This window comes from Canis aureus, chromosome 9, assembly GCF_053574225.1.
Source record: "Canis aureus isolate CA01 chromosome 9, VMU_Caureus_v.1.0, whole genome shotgun sequence".
In the NCBI taxonomy this organism is placed as follows: Eukaryota; Metazoa; Chordata; class Mammalia; order Carnivora; family Canidae; genus Canis; species Canis aureus.
The window spans coordinates 73,514,103-73,533,720 of record NC_135619.1 but is presented as its reverse complement, the minus strand read 5'-3'; the positions used below and the strand labels follow the sequence as shown (position 1 = coordinate 73,533,720).

Here is a 19,618-nt window from a genome sequence, read left to right as displayed (position 1 = left end):
CTTATCTGGTAAGCATGGCCCTGAAAATATTTGCTAAAACAATGACATTCATGAGTATCTCATGGATTTCACAGATATATTGTGAGAGCTTATCATTGCTCATATCCATCCATTCTGTTCTTCAAAATTTCATCATCCTCCTCCTCTTCAAGGTCAAGAGACCAAGGTATCATATAAAAGTTTCTCTCGCCTGCTCTTAAATGATGAGGCAGATAAGGCAGATTAGTATACAAGATTTGACAGCCAAATAACTAAGCAATTATCAATATTTCAGAAGATATTAAGTAATGTCTTCTGAATGGAAAAATGTTTCCATTCAACTCCACATGTACCCTACTAAATATAGTACAAAATTTCTCAAAGTAAATTTGATATAAAAAATCCTAATCGTCCACGCCTCTTTCTAAACTAGAAATAGGGAGCAGAGAGATGTGACAATTACAAATGGAGTCAAAGTTGTGAACAAGACATGACCCTCTCTGGAGAGGTCAGTAGCCAAAACTAGCCTGTGGGAAAAACCTTTGAAAGGCTTCTAGCTCACCGCCCCCCCCCCCCCCAATGAATTACTCAGTCACCAACAGGTGGTCCTGAAGTCTTTGAGAAAGAGACAGACTACCTCCACATAGAACACTCATTCTCTCCCAAGTCAACCCATTGCACTCCTGGATAAACTCTGGCTCTGAAAATATTTTAGCTGTTATTATATGACTCTTCTTCTCGCCCCAGCTTCATGTCAACATAGTGAGTACAAAGCTTTTTCTAGTATAAAGACCTAGAATCACAAGTTCTACTTGCTTTCACAACACACCCCACTCCTCAATTCCCATTGAGTAGGCAATGAATACAAGACAGGAAGACATCTTCCCAATAGAAAGATGGATTTATTTTCATTAAAAAACTTGAGCACAGACTCCCACAACCTTAAGAGTTGAAAAGGCCTTGGAAGCCATCTAATTCTACGCCCCTTCTTCCTCCCCCCTGCCCCCACCATTGTAGGAATTGCTCCAATAACATCTCTGGGCAACACATTTCTGTCCCAGAATCTTAAGATGGGAGAGGAAAAAAAAAAGTAGCCTCTTTGATTTGAATGTTAAGTAATTCTGCGTATAGTTTTTAAAAGTTGTCTATTAGAGGGATCCCTGGGTGGCGCAGCGGTTTGGCGCCTGCCTTTGGCCCAGGGCGCGATCCTGGAGACCTGGGATCGAATCCCACGTCGGGCTCCCGGTGCATGGAGCCTGCTTCTCCCTCTGCCTGTGTCTCTGCCTCCCTCTCTCTCTCTCTGTGTGACTATCATAAATAAATAAAAATTTAAAAAAATAAATAAATAAATAAAAGTTGTCTATTAGAACACAGATTTGAGGGCAGCCTCCATGGCTCAGCAGTTTAGCACCACATTCAGCCCAGGACATGGTCTGGAGACCCGGGATCAAGTCCCTGCGTGGAGCCTGCTTCTCCCTCTACCTGTGTCTCTACCTCTCTCTGTGTGTCTCTCATGAATAAATATATAAAATCATTAAAAAATAAAAATAAATTAAAAACCCCATAAATTTTGATAGGTAATATGTTGTGACAGAAATAGATTAAAAGTAACGTGTCATTTGGTTACTTTCCATTACTTCATGGTCTCTTGCTACACAATTTCCCAGTTGTAAGAAAGCTAAATTTGTTACCTACTAACAATAATTTTAAAATGTCTTTACAAATGGGACACCTGGGTGGCTCAGTGGTTGAGCAGCTGCCTTTGGCTCAGGGCATAATCCCTGTCCCAGGATCGAGTCCCACATGTGGCTCCCTGCATGGAGCCTGTTTCTCCCTCTGTCTGTGTTGCGTCTCTGCCACTCTCTCTGTGTCTCTAATAAATAAATAAAATATTTAAAAAGCAAAATGTCTTTACAAAGATGTGAGCCATTAAAAATATCCATTATTTGGGAGACCAAAATTAAATAGGTTATTTGGCTTGAAGAGATCTTTTTAAAAGTATGGCATATGGGGTGCCTAGGTGGCTCAGTCCATTAAGCTTTCACTCTTGATCTCAATTCAGGTCTTGATCTCAGGGTTGTGAGTTGAAGCTCTGCGATGAGCTCCATGCCCAGCATGGAGCCTACTTTAATTAATTAATTAATTAATTAATTAAGAGTACGGTATAGATGGACACTGATGCTTTACCCATTCATTCACCCAACAAATAAATAGTAAGGGCCTACCTCATGCCAGACACTCTGCTGGGTGCTAGGAAAACAGTGAAAGCAGAAAACACATGGTCTCTCTTCTAAGCAATCTTTGTTTATAGAAGAGACAGATTATCACCCAGAGAATTACAAATTGAGAAATGTGCTAGAAAGGCAAAGTTCAGGATGTTATGAGAATATGAAGGAAAGTTGATCTAGCCTGGGAATTCAAAGCAGGATATGCTATGGAAGTGACATTTAAGCTGAGATCTGAATGGTGGCCATTCACATTTATATAAAAACATCTCATAAAATGAAAGCACTGGTCCAATAAACCCAGCTACCTTTGGCATCTTTATCCCAAAACAACCTTTTTTTTAAAAAAAGGAAGGCCAAGTATTCTATAAGAAGGTTTAAAGGCTAAGAATTGATAAGTTCTTTGGAGAAAGGGATAGGGTCATACTCTACTGTAGATACCCCACCTTGTATAATTATTAGCATTATAGTCACTCAAATATTTGCTGAAATGATTAACATATTAAATCAATGCTCATATGGGACCCATGGGTGCCTCAGCAGTTGGGTGTCTGCCTTCAGCCCAGGTCGTAATCCCAGGAACTGGGATCAGGTCCCATATCAGGTTCCCTGTGAGGAGCCTGCTTCTCTCTCTATGTCTCTGCCTCTCTCTCTCTCTCTCTCTCTCTCTCATGAATAAATAAATAAATCTTTTAAAATAAATAAATAAATACTCAGATTATCTTCAGGTAAGCAAAATAAATTCACAAAACTACATGTCCTTACACAAGTAACTCCATCCCAAACTTCAACTGTGAAAAGAAGATGCTTTCTTGTACCTCACAGGAATGCTATCAAGATTCGATGAGATAATAAATGGCAAAATGCTGGGGCAGATCTTGAAATGCTTGGAGGATATGGCATCCGTGCGATCAAAAGCTTGATCAGTCCCTTCTCACTATGACAGCTCTTTAGATTCAGTTGTGCTTCATTTTCCTGACCATGAGAAGAAAAAAAAAAAAAAAAAAAAAAAAACTGTAACACAGGTTACTCCTTCTCTAGCCTTGGTTTTCTGGAAAAGGGTGAAACTGCAAAACTCAAAAGTCCCCTCTAGCTCTAGAAACGGACTTGCACATCTTTTTAAAGGGCCAAGAATACACTCCTTGACTCACATTTGAGACTACCTCCTCATTCACTCCACTCCCTCCATGACTCCATACTTCCCTTCAGGAATGGCAGCACATAGTTCATGACTTAAGTTTTTCAGGTCGCCTGGGTGGCTCAGGGGTTGAGCGTTTGCGTTTGGCTCAGGGCATGATCCTGGAGTTTCAGGATCGAGTCCCACATCAGGCTCCCTTCAGGAAGCCTGCTTCTCCCTCAGCCTGAGTCTGTCTCTCTCTCTCTCTCTCTCTCTGTCTCTCATGAATAAATGAATAAAATCTTACAAAAATAATAAAAATAAAAATAAATGACTTAAGTTTTTCAAAGACTTACTTTTCACTTATTTTACATTTAAATTGAATGTATGCATCCATATTAGACCTTCTGAATAATCCAAATGATTGTTGTAAAACTCTGTATGCCCCAATGAAAAAAAAAACTAATAAAAACAGTCAAAATGACCAACTGTCAAGAAGAGAGTTATAACTCCTAACCTCAAAAAGTAAATTTCGGTTTCCTGAGTAAGAAAAACTATCTGCTCTATTTTAAAATCAAAAAAGACAGTCTTAAAAACAAGCACTTATACTCAAAAATAACAATAAATACATGCAAACTCTTTCATGGAAAACAATTTTTCTAAAAGAATTACAATGGCTAGAAGAGAACTAAAATGTCCACCATACAATGCTATGTCACTGCATGTAAATGAAATTTTACCAAAAAAAAGTTAGCACCCAAATAAATTATACAGCTAAAAAGAAATCTACATATTTAAGATTTGTCTTGTTTAAAATAATTTTGGAGTGTGGTTCTGAAAAGCTCTCCTTGTTTTAACCTTCGTCAAATAGCATCCCACTACGAGAACACAACTATGATACTTCCAAGCAAGAGATCTGTTTTATGATGCAAACCAAGGCGACCAGGTCCAGATAAGGTCTGCCACTAGAGAATGCCTCAGAAATAACACACTTTCAAAGAAAACTTTCTTATAAAAAAGGTAACGTCGAAACTAGTAACTGTTGGTAAATTTAGCTATTCAGCACGTTTAAAATCTTATACAAGTGTTAGTAACTTAAAATTCTAAACTTATTTCCAGAGAAAAAGTTGATCCTTTCAGTCCTCGTATAAATGGCAGGATAGCAGCTTCCTGTGTGACAGTTACTCTTAATGCTTATTTTAACTGTATTTTACACCTACCAAATATTTCAGGCTTTAAAGTTCATTACAGCTATTATATTAAAAATTACAACGTGAGTACTGCAATGTTCACTTTTTAAAGAGGAGCAGATTGGAATTAAAGAAACTCATCCAAAGTCACCCAACAAGTCAGCAAAAAAGTTGAGAGCAGTACTAAAACTTCAGCTCCTGGACTACTAACTACTTCACACTTTCCCAGTTCCAAAAGAGAGAGAGAGAGAGAAAAAAAAAAAAAAAAGAACTGAAGGGAATTACTTTCAGTAATAACACCATGTCTCAATCACAGTAGAAGGCTTATCATGAACACTCACCAAAAAAAAAAAGATGCACCTTGAACAAATGAGACCGCTTGCTACCTCTGGATACTACTGTCCCGTCCTAGTTCTTGAAACCAAGCAAAAACTTACTGCATCTGGATAGATTACATCCTAGAGAATGTTCGCTCTTCAATACGGGCAATGTGCTTTCGCACTAACAACAACAACAAAAAAAAACACTTGTAAATGAACGTTGCCACCTTTCTCCAGGCTTAGGTACTGTGGGGACACATCAATTCCAAGTCAAAGACCACCTCTCAAAAGTAAGCAGTACTCAAGGAGAACAGAGTTACACAGCCAATAAAGGAAAAGCTCTAATAAGTTGCTTCTTTCGAAGAGATATTTTTAAAGGATGATTACATGCTTCACAGAATTAATGTTAAGTCGCCCGCCAAGGGGAAAAAAAAAGGATTCTTGTAAAGTAGCTTTTAAGGCATATCCCTCCCTCTTTTGGGACACAGTCTGACTTGTTGGACAAGAATGATCCGGGCACGCTGACACAGAACCCCTATGAACCTAGCTTAGATCACTGAAAACATCACTTCGACCTGCCAACTATAATAAGTCTTTTCCGTTCTGTAAGGGCCAAAATGACCCCTCTTAATCTCTCCGGAGAAGGTTCTCCGGCAGAGAAAAGTGACAGCCAGTCCTCCTTCCGAGGTTTCTGGGGAAAGTGTCAACAGCAGAGAGAGAGGCTCCTAGGAAGTGTCAGTGCGGTAGCAGGTGGAGTAGCCCCCGGTGCCGAGCAGGTCCCTCCTGACCTAGTCTCCAGTCCTCCGCTTCCAGCCGGGATTCCGCCTTGCAGACCTTCCCCAGCCGCCCGGCGCCCCCGTTCCCACCCCGCAGCGAGGCTCCCAACTCTCCCGGGAGGCCAGGCAGTCTAGGCAGACGCGACGGCCACCCCACCTCTTCCGGGGACTCGCAGGCCCGCTCCCTGGCCGTGTCGGAGCCCGACGGACCCTGCGAGGGGGAAGGCAGCCGGCGCCCGGTCGGGCCTCCCGGACCCAGCCCCGCACCCCGCGGGCCCCTCCCACCGCCCCCACCCCCTGGCAGCACCACCGTCCTTACTCGCGAATCCCCCTTCCCCCGGAGCACCCCAGCGGAGTTACCGGCCCACTCCGAAGTGCGAGCGACCGCCGCCCCTACCGGTCACCCCGGCCCCCACTGTCACCACCCTGCTCGCGGCCCCCGCCCACGCCGCTGGCGAGCCCCGGTGACGCCCGGGTCGGTACCTTGCGGACCCCCTTGTAGATATAGAAGTAGAGCTCCCGGCCCACATTGAAGCAGAGGCGGTCGCCGTTGCCGGACTGGTCGTTGAGGTTTACGAAGGAGACGCGGACGGGGTTGGATCCCTGCGAGTTGAAGGGCACCCGGTTGGGCCGGCTGTACTCCGAGTGCGGCAGCAGCTTGTACAGACCTTCCCGAGTGGTGAATTGGGTCTTAATCTCGTTCATCTCCTTCCCTCCTCCCTCCGTCGCCATCTTGGAAAGCAGCGTTCATCCTGCCCTAAGTGCCCGGATCACGCCCACCGCGCAGGCGCCGTCCCTTCCCCCCGCCCCCCGCCTCTCCCTCGTGGCCCCGCCCACCCGCGAGGCGGCCCCGCGGAGGCCGGCCGAGGGGCAGGGGCGGGCTTGTTTACGGCCGCACTGCGCAGGCGCGCTCACCTGGCGCGCCCGGCGCGGCTGGGCGTCCGCAGGCCCCGCCCCCGGGCGCGGCCTCGGGGCGGCCCCCGGGCGGTGCAGGTGAGGCGGTAGGCCGCCGCCTCCGCCGTCTCCGCCGCCTCCGCCCCCGCCGCGGCGGCCTCCGCCGCCGCCGCCTCCCCGCCACCCGCCCCGCCGGTCAGCAGACGCCGCGGCGGGGCTGCGGTCGCGAGCGCAGACGTGACCTGGAGCGGCCGGCGCAGCCCGGAGGAGCGGAGGGAGAGGGCCGCGCCCCCGTACGCGGTGGGCACGTGGGGAGCCCCGGCGTCCTGCCTCGGGGCACGGCGGGGGCTCCCCGAAGCTGGGGGCCGCTGCCCCGGGCCACCCGCACGACGCTCGGGGACCCCTCCGCGCCTCCCCGAGCCACTTTCCGAGAAGGTACCGAGGGCCCTGAGCGCCCCGCGTCCCGGCGGCGGGGGGGCGGGGGCAAGGGGCGGGAGCGCCCTGGACGTGGGTGCACACGTGGGTCCTGGCGCGTGTCTCTGCAGGTCGGCTCTCCGGCGGCCTGTCGGGCGAAGTAGGTTGTGCTGGCGCTTCCGCTGCTTCAGTGTGTCCTCTCCAGGTGTTTGGAGCAAAGAGGGAGCGTCGGGTCGGGCAGCGGCTTTCGGAACCAGAGACCCAGGGGAAGCCCGAGGCGCTATTCTCATGCGCAGTAGCTTGACAATTAGAGGCCACTGGTGAAAAAGAAAAAAAGAAAAAACCAGCTCAAGTGGGACCTGCCAGATTGCTACGCAGAGTTGTGTGCATACGCTATGCTAGATGTAGATGTGGAAGGACAGGCGCCCGGGTCGAGGATTAGACAGTCACTATCTTACAGCTGGGTTTCCTTGGCAGGTTGCACATAAAGTTTCTAAAGCGACAGAAATTTCCTGGGAGAATTACAGGGTGGAGGAAGCCGACGTTTGTTACACCGAGAATGAACTATGTCTTTATTGAAATTTAAAAAAAAAAAAAAGAGGTTATTTATTTATTTGTGAGAGACGCAGAGACACAGGCAGAGGGAGAAGCAGGCTTCCTGCAGGGAGCCCCGACGTGGGACCCGATCCGATCCCGGGTCTCCAGGATCAGGCCCTGAGCTGAAGGCAGGCGCTAAACTGCTGGGCCACCCGGGGTGCCTCCCGCTTTTTAAGATTTTATATATTTATTCATGAGAAAGACAGAGAGAGAGAGAGAGGCAGAGGGAGAAGCAGGCTCCATGCAGGGAGCCCAATGTGGGACTCGATCCCGGTACTCCAGGACCACACCCTGGACTGAAGGCAGGTGCTAAACCACTGAGCCACCCGCCTGCCCTGAACTATTTCTTTAAATTCAAATCATAGCTGGAGGGTCGCAAAATTAGTAGATGGAGGTAGAGGAGCCTGAATCACAAACATCTTATGTATTACAAGGCAAGTAGGTACTGCCAATGATGTAACAATGCCTTTGACACCAACATCCTGTATCCGTTGTTCGTGTTGGCAAAAAAAAAAACACTAGAGCAAAGTCCTATTTAATTAATAGACCCCTAAAATAGCTACAGCTTTTGGTTGTAATTGTTTTTATGTTCTCTGCCTTTCTCTAAAAGTCAAATAGATATCAAAAGTCTTAAAATTGCCAGGATGTGTGCTGCAGTCACCACAGATTTATTCCAATTTCCTAAGTTATTTTACATTGAAAATACATATTTATAATGAGACCTTTGAGGGATAGTGACGTCTGGAATCCTCTAAAAATAATTCAGGTGTGGGCACCTGAGTGGCTCAGTTGGTTAAGTGTCTGCCTTCCGCTCAGGTCATGATTTCAGGGATCCTGGGATGGAGCCCTTTCTTGGGTTCCTTGCTGAGCTGGGAGTCAGCTTCTCCCTCTCCCACCCTTATCCCCACTCTTGCTCTCGCTCATGTCTTTCTCTCAAATAAATAAAATCGAAAAAATAATAATTCAGCTGTGTTCCCTAGTTATCAAGAGGGGGAATAAAGCATACTTTTTTGGAGAAAAGAAAAAGCTCAGCAAGCAAAAATTAATACAAATTTTATTAGCCTTCGATTAACCATAATTAACGACAATTAATAATACCTCAGGTTTTCTGTTAAGGTTTTATTCTATGTAAGTTCAACATATTATCACAATAATAGGCTGTCCCTTTTGTCCTATTCAGAGCTTTTCAATAATATCTTTTTTTTTTTTAAGATTTTTTTATTTATTCATGAGAGACAGAGAGAGGTAGAGACACAGGCAGAGGAAGAAGCAGGCTCCCTCCAGGGAGCTCCATGTGGTACTCGATCCTGGAACTCCAGGATCACGCCCTGAGGCAGAGGCAGACGCTCAACCACTGAGCCACCCAGGCGTCCCAATAATGTCTATTCTTAATATGTTTTTCTCTCGTTCCCACACACACTCTCAAGGATTCAATAATAACACCCAAATTTATATAACAGGACCTGACCTAAAAACAGTTCATTTCTAATTTTCTCTGTCAAGCCAGGCGTTTCTGAATGGGTTGGTGCCTCACAGTCATCCATCTCTAAACCTGATCGTTTCCTTTCCATTCTCAAACTTGAATCCTTATGTAATGGCTTCATGAATGATTTCCTTGATTTTAGTTTTTCTCTCAACTTTCCTCCTGTAAACATCTACCAAATTAATTTTTTAAGCAGTACCTTAGATATTATATTCTCTTACCCCAAGACTCTCAATGACTTGCAATAATCATATTAAATTAGCAATTCACAGCCTATTCTTACATATTACATAAATCCCCCATTCAAGTCAAACTGTACTCCCATCACCCTTAGTTCCTTCTCTGGCGTAGAAAGCTATTCCTTTCCTTTCCTCTTTTTTTTTTTTAAGATTGATTTATTTATTCATGATAGATATAGAGAGAGAAAGAGAGAGGCAGAGACACAGGAGGAGGGGGAAGCAGGCTCCACACCGGGAGCCCGACGCGGGACTGAATCCCTGGACTCCAGGATCGCGCCCTGGGCCAAAGGCAGGCGCCAAACCGCTAAGCCACCCAGGGATCCCCTCTTTCCTTTCCGCTTTATCATACCCTGTTCTTTAAGAACTAGCTAAGTCTCATCATCTTCCTGAAGCCTTTCCAACCCTAAAAACCATACTTGAAACCAAAGATTGTCTATTCAGCATTATGGCTGGCTTCATGGAGTGCTTGAAGTCCTAGTAATTGTATTAAACTTTTATGTACGTGTTCATTATATCATTGGAGTGTGTAGTTTTCATCAGATTTTCAAGAGTCCAGCACCCAACTGAACCACCCCGGCACCCCCCCCCATATTAATAATTACCTCTCTAAGCTTTTTTTTTTTTTTAAAGATTGTATTTATTTGAGAGAGAAAGCAAGAGTACTCATGAGCAGGGGAGGGAGGGAGAGGGAGAAGCAGACTCCCCACTGAACAGGGAGCCCTATGTGAGTCTCCGTCCCAGAACTCTGGGACCAGGACCTGGGCCGAAGGCAGATCCATAACCCACTGAGCCTCCCAGGGCCCCCAGATGTTTAAACTTCTGTGGTACTTTCCTGAATTTTTTAAAGATTTTCTTTATTTATTCATGAGAGACACAGAAAGAATGGTAGAGACACAGGCAGAGGGAGAAGCAGGCTCCATGCAGGGAGCCTGAAGTAGGACTCAATCTGGGGTCTCCAGGATCATGCCCTGGGCTGAAGGCAGTGCTAAACCGCCAAGCCACCAGGGCTGCCCACTTTCCTGAGTTTTCATTTGTCACATGTAATATCCTAAAAAATTATCTTCTTTTGGTATTTGTCAGCTCATGCTAATTATCTTGTGTTGATATTTAAGTTTCAGTGTATATATGCTGACTTTCAACCAGATTGTAAGTACATTCTAAGATACGAGGGACCATGTTAAAGTTGTTTATATCCTCGAATAGTTTTTTTTTTAATAAAGATTTTATTTATTTATTCATGAGAGACACAGAGAGAGGCAGAGACATAGGCAGAGGAAGGAGAAGCAGGCTCCATGCAGGGAGCCCGATATGGGACTTGATCCTGGAATTCCAGGACGACATCCTGAGCCAAAGGCAGACACTCAACTGCTGAGCCACCCAGGCGTCCCTCAAATATTTATTTGATGCCCACATGTGCCACTCTGTCCTAGCCTTTGAAATGCATCAGTAAACAAAATCACTCAGAGTTTATATTCTTGCAAGGAGAAGACTAGATAAACAATAAACACAAGTTAGTAAATTGTATAGTGATTGTGCTAGGAAAAAATAGTAGAGTGAATAAGGGGGATTGGGAATACGATGGGTAGTTTGCAGTTTGTGATAAAACATGGTCAAGGTAAGGTTCAGTGAGAAAGTGACATTTCAGCAAAGAATTGAAAGAGGTGAGGGAGTGGGCCATGGGAAGATCTGGGGGGAGCCATACAGAATTCCCAAGGCAGAAGTGTACCTAACATGTTCAAAAAATAGCAAGACAGAGACACCTGGGTGGCTCAGTTAGTTGAGTGTCTGACTTTGGCTCATGTCATGATCTCGGAGTACTGGGATCAAGCCCTGAGTCAGTCTCCCTGTTCTGTGGAAATCTGCTTCTCCCTCGCTCTCTCCCACCCCCCAGCTTATGCCCCCTCCCCTCTTTCCCCCTTCTCTCTCCCTTTTCTCTCCCCTCTCGCTCTGGAGAGCATGCACACGGGCGTGCCCCCCACAGTGACTTTTTTTTTTTTTTTAAAGATTTTATTTATTTATTCATGAGAGACACATAGAGAAAGAGAGGCAGAGACACAGGATCAGGCCCATGCAGGGAGCCCGATGTGGGACTAGATCCTGGGTCTCCAAGATTAGGCCCTGGGCTGAAGGCAGCACTAAACTGCTGAGCCACCGGGGCTGCCCCCCACAGTGACTTTATTACAAGAAATAGGTGGGATCTGGGTGGCTTAGCCTGTTAAGCATCTGACTCCGGCTCAGGTCATGGTATCAGGGTCATGAAGTTGAGCCCCATCTGGCTCCGAGATGGGCTTAGAGGTTCTCTTTCTTTCTCTCCTTCTGCCCATCCCCCACCTAAAAGTATAAAATTAGAAAATAGAAAGAAATAGGCATACACAGGTGTCTTTAGGAGCCACATTTAAAAACCTTTACTGACTCATGTAAAGTAACCGATCTTTCCAATTTATCTTGTTGGGTGTGCGTATTCTATTATTATATTATGACTCGGTACTTCCTTATAAGACCATTATGGGACTTGAAAACAAATTTGGAAAACATCACATAACATAGTGTCCTTAATATAGCAAGCCTAGTTTCTGCCTCAGATTTGCAAAATGGTAAAACTGACACACAATCAGGATTACTAAATTACAGTGTTTTTAGATGCAAATTGATCTTGCACAAAACATCTTATTCTTTCTTCAATAACTGTTATGAAGTAAATATAATACTTAATGTTTCACACATATCTAGAAATATTAGTGCTTCTTTTTTGAAGTATAGGTACTTTTTAAAGATCTCTTTTTTTTAATCTTTTTTTTTTTTTAGATTTTTTAAAAAGTTGATTTATTCATGAGAGACAGAGAGGCATAGACATAGGTAGAGGGAGAATCAGGCTCCCCACAGGGAGCCCGATGCAGGACTTGACCTCAAGACCCTGGGCTCACGCCCTGAGCCACAGGTAGCCGCATCACTGGGCCACCCAGGCATCCCTTTTTTAAAGGTCTTTTAAAGTTTTCCAATCAGGACAGCCCCGGTGGCGCAGCGGTTTAGCGCCGCCTGCAGCCCGGGGTGTGATCCTGGAGACCTGGGATTGAGTCCGGCGTCGGGCTCCCTGCATGGAGCCTGCTTCTCCCTCTGCCTGTGTCTCTGCCTCTCTCTCTGTCTCTCATGAATAAATAAATAAAATCTTTAAAAAAAAAAAAAAGTTTTCCAATCAGCACATTTTGTGGGAGCCTACTATGTGGGCATTATGTTCAGTGCTTATACATGCTCTCATTTTCATGCATGATCTTATAAAGTAGGTGCCATTATTCCCTTTTATACACATGAAAACTAAGAGAGTCGTGAAATGACTTGTCCAAGGTACTACCCTAGAAGTAGGTATTAGCAGAAGTAAAATTTGAGTTCAGGTCTCCAAAGAGAAACATCTTGGAGTAAAATAACCACATAAAAAAAATAATAACCACATACTTGTTTTTAAACTACACATTACTAAAAGGTGAAGAATAGCAATTCAAGTGAAGCAAACATGGTTTTTTATAATCCACGGTTTTTTTGAAATTCAAAACTAGAAAAAAACCCACAGAATGGGAGAAAATATTTGCAAATCACACCTGATAAGGTACTCCTATAGAATATACATAGAACTACAATTCAAAAAGCAAATAATCTAATTTTAAAATAGGTGACGGATCTGAATAGACATATCTCCAAAGATGTATAAGTGGCCTCAACATCATTATCATCAGAGAAATGCAAATACAATCCACAGTCAGATCCCACTTCGTATTCACTAGGATGGTTATGACCAAAAAGACATAATAAGTGGGAAGCATGTGGAGGAATTTAAGTTCTCCTATTCTGCTGGTAGGAATGTAAAAACAGTGCGGGCACCTTGGAAATTAGTCTGGTATTACTCAAAAGTTTGAAGTTACTATATGACCCAGCGATTCCACCCTTTAGACATATACTCAAGTAAAAACACGGCCACACAAAAACTTGCATGTGCATATTCATTGAATTATTAGTCATCATAGCCAAAAAGTAGGAACAAACCAAATGTCCCATTATCCCATTAACTGATTACTGGATAAACAAAATGTGGTATATCCACACAATCGAGTATTATCCAGCCATAGGAAGGAGTAAAATACCGATGCGTGCTGTGACGTGCGTAAACCTTGAAAACCTCTGCCAAGTGAAAGAAGGCAGACGTGATCCCATTTATATGAAATGTCAAGAATAGGCAAATTATAGAGATGGAAAGTGGGTTAGTGGTTGCCTAGAGGAGGGACTATTAATGGGCATAGAACTTCTATTTGGGTTGATGAACATATTCTAATACTGATTGAAGTGATAGTTGCACAGTTCGAATATACTGAGAACCACTGATTTATACACTTTAAATGGATGAATTGTATGCGCTGTTAAATGATACCTCGAACTGTACAGTGCCCACCCAATTTATTTTTCAAACAGCTACTAAATTATTAGGAATAAATACTTACTAGATTGGGCTTTTTTTTTTTTAAGATTTTATTTATTCATGAGAGACACACAGAGAGGCAGAGACACAGGCAGAGGGAGAAGCAGGCTCCAACATGGGACTCGATCCCAGGTCTCCAGGATGACACCCTGGGCTGAAGGCGGTGTTTAACCGCTGAGCCACCTGGACTGCCCATAGATTGGGCTTTTTTTTTTTTTTTTTAATATTAAATAAATTTGGGGGTTGTTCCAGAGAGCACAAGCAGGGGGTAGTGGCAGAGCGAGAAGGAGAAGTAGGCTCCAGGAGGCTCAATCCCAGGACTCTGAGATCATGACCTGAGCTCTAGACAGATGCTTAACCCACTGAACCACCCAGGCACCCCACTCCAACTGGATATTTAATAAACAGAACTGTTATGGGTCTGAGAACCTACAAACTTTGGGAGTCTGTGCTATAAGGCAATCTCCCTTGATTTCCAAGATATACCTGCATTTTTATCTCTATCTGAATCTATTCTCTTTTATTCTAGAATCAAAGAAAAAGGTCTTTTCAAAACTGATTTCTCCACCATGTTCTTTTAACAAGTTCCTCTTGTCTAATCTGACATGCTCCAGCAGTATCTTACCCTGTCTCCTGAGCAAGCTCTCACACTGCACTGCTACTACTGCCTCCCTCCATGCGGTATAAACTGTTACCTGAGCAAGAGCAGTAACAGCAAAGAGGGCCTGGGGGGTCAGTTCTGCCTGAGAGTTTGGCAGTGGTGCCAGCGGTCGTCAACAGAATTGCTCTCTCTAATTAAAAACGAAACACCTCTGTGTATCACCCTTCTCCAGTCCCAGCCTTAGAACATCCACAGCCGTCTCCCATCCCTTCATATCAAGACAGCTCCATGTGTGCTGTTTTAATTATCTTAGACTCTAGGGATAAGACAGAAATGTGGGTTCCATACCATAGTAACGAAAGAAAAAATATAGGAAGAAAATGAAGGAATCTCTTGTCACAAAGGCTGTGACATTCCGTCACTCACAGGCACAGAACCAGTTGAATTATTACTTAGAGTATTCTTAGAACTGCACCCAAATTAGGACATCACTTTTTGTAGCTCCATCTTGTAGAGCTTTGCTTTTCATTGTTAAGCTTCTCCAGTTAGAGGTTCAGGGACAGGCTTTCTAGGCAGCCCAATAAACATTGTGGATTTTATCTCTTTAGAGATTAGGGCAAGGGCATTCAAGCTTAATAACCTCAATTACAGTTTCTAACTTCTTCTACCTGAGAACCTTAAACAGGAAAGAGAAAAGGAGATTGAACAAAAAGAGCTAGTATGCTCCGTGTAAAGAAAAAAATTAACATGCTCCTGCTTATACATTACTAGACATACTTCCCAGTCCCTCCCTGGAGAGCTGTTGTCAAAGTTTTGGGACTGTTGAGAAGCAACCAGTAAAACTGAGTGATTTCTAGCCACAGGCTTCAGTGAAGTAGCAGTTGGGGGCTTCGAACAGAAAGGAAGATGTGTTTGTTAACTTCAAGTTCCATTTTAAGAGTTACTGTTGGGGGCAGCCCGGGTGGCTCAGCGGTTTAGCGCCGCCTTCAGCCCAGGGCGTGATCCTGGAGACCCAGGATCGAGTCCCATGTCAGGCTCCCTGCATGGAGCCTGCTTCTCCCTCTGCCTTTCTCTCTCTCATGAATAAATAAAATCTTAAAAAAAAAAAAAAAAAAAAAAGAGTTACTGTTGGGAAAGTAAAAACAGTTTATATTAAAAAGATCTAGCCTAGGATGGGGTAGGGAGTATTCTCTGAAAGATTATCTTAAAAGAAGAATGTTCCTATTAGGAACCCAGTCAGGCTGAGTTTATTGAAAGGAGGAACCAGTCTTTTTACTCTTTAGAATTGGAAGAATCCCTAGGATATCCTGAAGCATGTAGTAAATGCTCAATACATACTGAATTAAATTTCCAGTTTTCTCCCTTTCCTTCTTGCTGATAACTTTGTGGGTTTTTTCTCCTTTTCCTTCCTGGAGTTTCTCTTTCTGCATGCTCCCTCACTGAGCTATGGTACTTGTAGTCCCTCATACCTGTCACACCTGCGCTTCTGTGCCTTTGCACAAGCTAGATTCCCTCTCCCCTTGTGTTCACTGGAGGGACTAGACTGCTGCCTCACCCTTCAGACCTCACCTGCCACATTGCCTCTGCTTCACACACCCTGAACTCTGCCTCACTGTCCCTCAGATGCCAGCTGAAAGGCTCCAAGAACAGGACCCCCTCTTTTTGTTCAGCCTTTTGCTTCTAGGTTGGCGGCTGGCATTCTGTAGGTACACTATATATTTGCCAAATGAATGACCCACCTTAAACATTCTCTGACTTTTAGTACTTCGTGTTAATACTTTATTATGACATTTACTACATTGCTGTCTCATCTCACTAGATTGTTAGCTACACATGATTGCAGTTCACATACTTGAAAACATGTTCATTCATGCTTGCTTTTCTCCTACCTTACCCCTGAGGTTAAACTTCACTTTAGGGTCATAGCACTTGTACTTTCAAGTAGTTCTGCTTCTAGCCTTTTTTGGTGGGTGTGGTAGAGAGTAGTTGAGCCCCTTGTTTATTTTATGCATTTGACTTTCAAGTAAATATGTATTTGACATGCCTAACTTGGTCCAATTTCCTTCCCCCCCTCCCAAAAAAAAAACCCAAAACAGATCTTTGTAGAATATTCTTTCTTTAGGGTCACATTTCAATTTTGTAAGATAGAATATTGAATTTGCTGGAGAATTTCACATAAGAATTATTAACTGTATATTCAGCTCCAGATCTGTTTATTGGGGTAAGAAAAGACTATGAAAGGTAATTGGTGCTCAGGACTGTTTTGTGGATTGAATATATACCCAAAAAAGAGTGTTGGACTTAAGGTCAAAAGACATGTCATGAATTCTACTCATGAGTCCATTATTTAATATTGTACTGGATGTGCTAGCCAGTACAGTAGGAAAAAGTTCAAAATGAAGTTACCATAATTTATGTAGAACTATATGTTGGGAAATGTAAGAGGATCAATTGAAAAAGTCTTAAGACAGAGTAATAGGGTAGCAATTCAAACTTTTTCATATGAAGTTTCATTCAAACTTTTTCAATTCAAACTTTTTTCATATAGTAACTACTTCAAATAAAACAAAAGTAAACATCACTCCTCTCACAATAACAAAAAAGAGGAATTAACTCACTCACAGTTGCTAGCACCTATCATGCAGGGGAGTGGAGGGCCTTTAACAGTGTGGGTGGTACTCCCTGGGGTTGAGCTACACAATGTCTCTGAATATACTTAGAAAGTTTCAGAAACTACTTGAAAAATACTACAAAACTCTATAAAGAAACTAAAATAATTAAATGAAATAACTTGTTTTGGGGTAAGAAGATAAAACACTGTGAAGATGTTAGTCCTTATTTGTTTCAAGTTTTTATATAAATTCTAGCTAACATATAGTGTAATATTGGTTTCAGGAATAGAATTCAGTGAACTTATAACACCCATCACAACAAGTGCCCTCCTTAATGTCCATCCCCATCTAACCCACCCCCCACCCACATCCCTCCAGCAACCCTCAGTGTGTTCTCTGTCATTAAGAGTCTCTTATGGTTTGCCTCCCTCTCTCTTTTTCTTTTTTTTCTTCCTTCCCCTATGTTCATCTACGCTGTTTCTTAAATTGCATATATGTGTGGAATCATACGGTATTTGTCTTTCTCTGACTTATTTTGCTTAGCGTAATACACTGTAGCTCCATTCATGTTATTGCAAATGGCAAGATTTCATTCTTTATTATGAATAAGTAATCCTCCATTGTGTGTGTATGTGTGTGGATACACACACACCACAACTTATTTATCTATTAAGTCAATGGACATTTGGACTCTTTCCTTATTTTAGCTATTGTGAACCTTTTTGCTTATAAACATCATGGTACATGTATCCCTTCAATCAGTGTTTTTGTATCCTTGGGGTAAATACCTAGTAGTACAATTGCTGGGTTGTAGGATAGTTCTATTTTTAACTTTTGAGGAAACTCCATACTGTTTTCTAGAGTGGCTGTACCAGCTTGCATTCCCACCAGCAGTGTAAGAGGTTTCCCCTTTCTCCACATCCTCACCAACACCTGTTGTTTCTTGTGTTGTTAATTTTAGTCATTCTGACAGGTGTGAGATGATATCTCATCATGGGTTTGGTTTGTATTTCTCTGATGATGAGTGATGTTGAACATCTTTTCATGTGTCTAGTAGCCATCTGTTTGTCATCTTTGGAAAAATGTCTATTCATGTCTTCTGCCCATTCCTTAATTGGATAATTTGTTTTTTGGGTATTGAGTTTGATAAGTTCTTTATAGATTTTGGATTCTAACCCTTTATCAGGTATGTCATTTGCAAATATCTTCTCCCATTCCATAGGCTGCCTTTTAGTTTTACCGATTGTTTCCTTTGCTGTGCAGAAGATTTTTATCTTTTTTTTTAAGATTTTTATTTATTTATTCATGAGAACATAGAGAGATAGGCAGAGACTCAGGCAGAGGGAGAAGCAGGCTCCATGCAGGGAGCCTGACGTGGGACTCGATCCTGGGTCTCCAGGATTCCGCCTTGCGCCAAAGGCGGCGCTAAACCGCTGAGCCACCGGGGCTGCCCGAAGATTTTTATCTCGATGAAACCCCTAGTTCTTTTTTGCTTTTGTTTCCCTTGCCTGAGGAGACCTGTCTAGTTAAGAGATTACTATGGCCAATGTCAAAGGGGTTGCTGCCTGTGTTCTCTAGGATTTTGATGGTTTCCTATGTCACACTTAGGTCTTTAACCCATTTTAAGTTTATTTTTGTGCATGGTGTAAGAAAGGGGTCCAGTTTCATTCTTCTGCATGTTGCTGTCCAGTTTTCCCAACACCATTTGTTGAAGAGACTATCTTTTTTCCATTGGATATTCTTCCCTGCTTTGTCGACTATTAGGTGACCATATAGTTGTGGGAAAATGCCAGTTCTTTCTGAATTGAATTAATGTATAAATTGAATGCAATCCAAATCTAAACAGAATTTGCTTTAGAACTTGTCAAAACTGTTCTAAATTTCACTTGGCAGAATAAAATAAAATTGAGTCATGGAAAATTCTGAAAAAAAGAAAAGTAATGGTTGCCTCCCAGATATTAATATGTATTATAAAGCCTCCGTAACTAAAACATCAGTGCACTTATAATAGAGTACAGAATTAGACCACAATAAAAATGGACGTATGTTAGAGATAGCAGGGTTAATTTAATAAAAGGTATTGGAACAACCAACTAACTGTTTATAATAAAATGAATGCAGGTTCCTACTTCTCATTCCAAAATAAATTCCAGATGGATCAAAGATTTAAATATAAAAATTAACCATAAGAATGAGAAAAACTATTTGAATAAATATATTTGTGATCTTGAAATAGAGAAGACTTTTCTAAACATAGCCCTAAACAAATAAGCCATAGGATATTTTTATTCTGTATCTTGCATACAAAATACCATTAAAAAAAAACAACAAACTTGGAAAAAATATTTGTAACACATATGGCAAATGCGTAGAATCCCTAAACTTGAAAATGCTTCTTTATATCAATTAGAAAGGAAACATAACCCAGTAGGAGAAAATAGGCAAAGGACATAAGCAATTCACAAAAGTTGCATTTATCAGACTTTTAGTTTGACTTCTGTGTTTCCTGTCATGCCTAGGAAGAACTTCCCCACTCCAAGATGCTCAACTTTTCTAATGAAAGATAGGCAAACTAAAACAATTTTTTACTATCACTTTGGAAAATATCAATTACCAATATATAATTGATCATAGTATTGCCACAGTTTCGTGTTTGTAAAAGTATTCTAAGAGGCATTGGTAGGAATGTAAATTGCCATTATTTGG

At 42.7% G+C, this 19,618-nt stretch overlaps 1 protein-coding gene across 19 annotated transcripts in view; it reads right to left on the bottom strand.

The window, feature by feature from the left end:
* WDR20 (WD repeat domain 20) overlaps nt 1-6,474 on the bottom strand; it is a 62,246-nt gene extending 55,772 nt beyond the window's left edge. For 2 of the 19 annotated variants that reach the window (XM_077910660.1, XM_077910654.1), the window contains exon 1: nt 6,091-6,428. In XM_077910660.1, coding sequence (XP_077766786.1) covers nt 6,091-6,339 — 249 coding nt within the window. In that variant the 5' untranslated portion in view covers nt 6,340-6,428. The other 17 variants (XM_077910651.1, XM_077910650.1, XR_013386936.1 and 14 more) reach the window with 16 other exon arrangements.
* Between the last annotated feature and the right edge of the window lie 13,144 nt (nt 6,475-19,618).